The sequence below is a fragment of the Terrapene carolina genome, unplaced genomic scaffold (assembly GCF_002925995.2).
Source record: "Terrapene carolina triunguis isolate 2854851 unplaced genomic scaffold, T_m_triunguis-2.0 Scaffold33842, whole genome shotgun sequence".
Classification (NCBI taxonomy): Eukaryota; Metazoa; Chordata; order Testudines; family Emydidae; genus Terrapene; species Terrapene triunguis.
The window spans coordinates 7,514-12,499 of NW_020698193.1; the positions used below are offsets into that span (position 1 = coordinate 7,514).

A 4,986-nucleotide genomic window follows, 5' to 3' on the forward strand; every position below is an offset into this window, starting at 1 on the left:
CCCCCCCCCCATTCCTTGTCCCCTGACCACCCCTCCTGGGACCCCTGCTCCTAACTGCCCTCCAGAACCTCACCCCCTACCTAAGCCTCCCTGCTCCTTATCCCCTAACTGCCCCCTCCTGAGACCCCCCCCAAATGCCCCCCAGGACCCTACCCTCTATCTGTACCCTGACTGCCCAAAACCTTATCCACACCCTCCCCCAGAAAGCCCCCCCGAACTCCCGACCCCCCCCGTCTCTTGACTGCCCCCTCCAGAACCTCCCTGCCCCTTCTCCGACCCCCTGGCCCCCTTGTTGTTGGCCTTCGCCTAATGTCTCCGTGAGCTTGCTCAGGAATGACCTGAGCCGTTCGTCCCGGCAGGCTTGTCCCGGCAGGCTGGCTGGCGGGGGAGGAGCTCCAGACTGCCGGAGGCGATCTGGAATGCAGGGAGGGAGGGAGTTGATCTCTGTTGCAGGGGAGCGGAGGAGGGGCTGTCTCTGGCTGTGGGAGCCCCACGTAAGTTACACCATCCGGCCAGCTGCCCTGTTACCGTCCGGGGGGAAGTCCGAACATTTACAAATTCCCCCCGGACGCTATTTTTAGCTCAAAAATCCGGACATGTCCGGGGGAATCCGGACGAATGGTAACCCTATCGAAACAGCACAGACCAAGGAGGGGTTTTTCTGCCTGTCGCCTGTCTAGGATCTTTCACAGAGTGAGGGAGCAAACTTACCTCTTCATTTTCTTGGGGTTGTATTTGACCTGGTATGCCTTCAGGATCAACTTGTCCGGGCAACTGTCGAACTGATGAGGAATCACCTTCTGGAAATACTGTGGGAAGGGAGCAGAGGGCAGGATGCATTTCTCTGAGCCCCTTTTGAGCACTCTAATAAATTCTACCCACTCTCCCCAAATCTCCTCCCATCCTCTTCATTCAGTACTTGCTTCCCCTCTCAAGCCAGAGCAGACAGCCCAGCAACTTGCCTTCCCTGCGCTACCTCAGCTCTGGTTGTTTCTGACCCTCTTGAGCAATCACTAGAAGTCTCTTACTAGTGACTATACCTTGGTGTGTCACACCTGAGTGTTTCAAGTGCACCTGTGGAATGTGGGACTCTTTCTGAGCAGCACTTGGGTATGTTCAGTATCTGGAAAGTCTCCAAAGTTCCAGCTTCAGCAGCCAGGGAAAAGGGTGGGAAGCATAGCTGCATGAGAAGAAGCTGGAACAGAACCCGGCACAGAACCGACCCAGAACGATACTCTAACATAGATCAGACAAACACTTGTTACGAGAGGTGGAGCAGCTTTACGTAGAACAATGCGTTACATTTGGGTTTGATTCCTGACACTTCTGGTAGCGGAATGGCTTTGTTGGGCTCAGCGGAGTTACTTCGGAGGCTGCTCTTTGACTTTGCAGCCCCAAGGGAGGATGAAGCCAGCCTGGTCAATTTCACACTCTGCTTTTGAGAAGTTTCACTTCCTGCTACTGCTCCTTTGGGGTGTCCGACCTGGCGGCAGGTTGGGTTTCCCCTTTGATCGTAGATGTCATAGCTGGGAAATCCCTCTTGGGCCTGCCCATCCCTGCCCCTAGACCAGAGGTGTGGGGAGGGGTTGAATTTTCTAGGGCTCTAGCACTAAATACTCCAGGCAAATAAAGCTCGCGCCCTCTCATTAGTGAGTCTATTCCCCAGCCGCGTCTGTGCAGCAACTCCCACTGCAGGTGTGTGCTTGGGACCTTCGGCACCACAGCGCAGCCCCTCTGGCCCTTGAGCTAAAGGAGTAACAGCAGCAGCTGGCGGCAGTAATAGGCCATTATCACCCAGACAGCAGGTGTACTGCATTGTGTGCTATGTGGAAGCCAGGCCAGTGCATCAGGCCCCCTTGAGACGTGTGGGGTTAGCGCCCTGAAAGGGATGGGGCTAATAACAGAGCAGGAGTGTGGGGAGCAGTTTCATCCTGGTGTCGCAGGCGCTGACGGGGGGCCCCCTTGCACTCCGTTGCTGCTGCATTTCCTTCTAGGATAACTCCAATCTGTACATGGTGATGGAATACATCCCGGGCGGGGAGATGTTCTCCCACCTACGGTGGATCGGGAGGTTCAGGTGAGCGTTGCCACGGGAGCCGATGTTGGGGACACTGTCGCTACTGGTTAGAGCTGGGTGGCGGTTAGACTCCTGGGTTGTCTCCCTGGCTCAGGGAGGACAGTGGGATCTAGCACTTAGAGCAGAGGGACTGGGAGTCGGGACTCCTGGGTCCTATTCCTGCCTCTGCCATTCACTCCTTGTGGGAAAGGGGGGGGGAAATCACTCTGTGCCTCAGTTTCCACAGCTGTGAATTTGGGATTTAGTTCAGTAGAGAACTAGACCTTTTATCCACTAGCAGCATCTGCAGCGACGCTGGCTTTGATCCTCATGCTGGAGGGCGTGACCTGATCCCCAGCTGGGCTGGTCAGGAAGGGATTCCCCATGGGGAGGGCTGCTGAGGTCTTCTGCCAGCACTAGCCACAGTCAGTGGCCAGGGATGCCAGGGCTAGATGGGCCCAGGCTGGATGGAGCTGGGGGTCCATGGGTGCCTGTGTTCAGGCTAGGGGGGAGATGCTGGTCTGGGAGGAGCTTGCCCTGGGTTGCCAGGCTGGATGGAGTCAGGGTCTAGCAATGATGGGTGGGATGTGTGTGCTAGGACTAGTGGTCTGGCTGGGCAGATGGGGCCACCAGGCCTAGAAGAGTTGGGGCATCTTGCCAGGGGTTGCCAGGGTAGATGGAGTCAGGGATCTATAAGGAAGGTGAAGATGAGGGTTGCAGGGGGCCGAGGGTGCTGGGCTGGCTGAGAGGGGGCGGATCTGGCCCGGGATGCCCATGTTCTCCTCCCACCTCATTGCAGTGAACCTCACGCCCGGTTCTACACTGCTCAGATCGTCCTGACCTTTGAGTATCTGCACTCGCTGGATCTCATCTACCGAGACCTGAAGCCAGAGAATCTCCTGATAGACCAGCAGGGCTACATAGAGGTGAGGCTGCTGCCCCTCCCCCACTCCTTCCCTTCCCCATTCCAGCCCTGGCTCCTGGCTCCCTGCAGTGATCTCCTCCCTGCCCAAGTCTCTCTCTGCTGCCATCCCCTTCCCAAAGCCAAGACACCCCCAGAAATGTAACACGGATAGATTTTGGTTTTGCCAAGCGGGTGAAAGGCCGAACCTGGACTCTATGTGGGACCCCGGAATACCTGGCCCCTGAGATCATCCTCAGCAAGGTGAGCTGGGGAGGGCCTCTCCGCTGCCTGATCTCCATCTGATTCCTGGTCACCAGGTGGTTCCCCCCACCACACAAATGTTCGGTGTGTGACCCTGGCCTGCTTTCCCCGGGCAGGGTTATAACAAGGCTGTGGACTGGTGGGCCCTCGGCGTCCTCATCTACGAGATGGTGGCTGGTTACCCCCCGTTCTTCGCGGACCAGCCCATTCAGATCTATGAGAAGATCGTCTCTGGCAAGGTATTTGGGCTGGGGGAGGGGACACTTGTGTGATTTGGGGGGGCGGGGTTCGCCAATTAAAGGGGGGTGCCAAGTCTCAGTGACTGATCAGAGTGATGCTCACACGCTGCGCCCCCGACATGCTCATGCCCTCCCATGCTCCCCCAATCCCCAACACGTGGGCATCCTCCCTGTCATGTACCCCATTCCCCCTGCACCCCAACACATAGACCCTCCCTTGCCACGTACCCCTGTTCTCCAACGCATGGACATCATCCCCATTGTGTCCCCCACACATGGACCCTCTCTCGCCACGTGCCCCTATTTCCCCAATACGTGGACTCCATCCCCCACCCCACCACCCTGTAACTCTCATGGGGACTCCTGGAACAGGTGCCTTTGGTTTTCTTATACACTGTTTTGAATTGCAAAACCCTCCACAACCCTGTTATGTTGCAAAACTAAACGTTCCTTAAACACGTTAGTCATCTCCAGGCACTGGTACAGCACTCATCGCCATAGTAACCAAGAGCCCATAATGTTCCTCTGCCCACCCCAGCGCCTTTTCGCCAAGGATCTCCACGCACTCGTGTTGGACACGGTCAGCTTTAAAGCTAGTGGGGAACTTAACAGGCCTGGGTTCTGTTCCCGGTTCTCCTACCAGCCTGCTGATTGACCGTGGGCAAGTCACGTCTCCCCGTGCCTCGGTTTCCCCTTATGTAAAATGAGGATAGTGATGCGGCAGCCCTGCTTTGAGATCTGTGGAGGAAAAATGCTCAATAAGAGCTGGGGGGGGGGGGGCTGCTGCTAAATAAGCATTTCAGCTCCTGTGTCAGTTCTCAGTAGCCCCCCCCCCCCCACTTCTTGTCTACTCATTGTCCTGGAGTGGTTTTAAAGGGCTTGTTATTTATTATTAGGTGTTTTACGATAGTGCCTACAAGCCCCAGTCATGGGTCAGGACCCCATTGTGCTAGGTGATGTACATATTAGGTGTATTATGGTAGTGCCTAGGCGCCCCAGGCATAGCCCAGGACATCCTGTGCTAGGGGCTGTACATTACTAGGTGTATTATGGTAGTGTCTCAGCACCCAGGCATAGCCCAGGACCCCCCACCCCCCGTGCTAGGGGCTGTACATTATTAGGTGTATCTGTGAATCTAGCCACGAGGGCAGGGCAGGGCAGGTAAAAGCCAGACCTCTGTCTCTCCTCTACACCCCAGGTCTGGTTACCGGGTCATTTCAGCTCGGAGCTGAGGGACCTGCTCCAGAACCTGCTGCAGGTGGACCTCACCAAACGCTTTGGCAACCTCAAGAATGGGGTCAATGACATCAAGAACCACAAGTGGTTTGCTACCACCAACTGGATCGCCATCTACCAGAGGAAGGTAGGAGGGCGGCGGTGGGCAGAGGAGAGCCTGGGTAACTTTCACATGCATGCAGCCTCCATCAGCAGGAATTGAACCTGGGATCATCAGTGCCCAGGCCTCTAGGAGCACATTGATTACTGAGACTCTGAAGCAGGGTGTTGTGGCTGGGTCCCACCACTAG

The 4,986-nt window shown here is 56.3% G+C and overlaps 1 protein-coding gene across 1 annotated transcript; it reads left to right on the forward strand.

Annotated features, from left to right (window-relative positions):
• Positions 1–1,337: 1,337 nt before the first annotated feature.
• On the forward strand, positions 1,338–4,823 carry LOC115271522 (cAMP-dependent protein kinase catalytic subunit alpha-like; the record flags this gene model as incomplete). The annotated part of the gene is made up of 6 exons (XM_029914231.1): positions 1,338–1,418; positions 1,995–2,077; positions 2,856–2,982; positions 3,150–3,221; positions 3,338–3,460; positions 4,659–4,823. Coding segments are annotated over exons 1-6 (651 nt in total), but the record flags the coding sequence as incomplete, so codon positions are not given.
• Between the last annotated feature and the right edge of the window lie 163 nt (positions 4,824–4,986).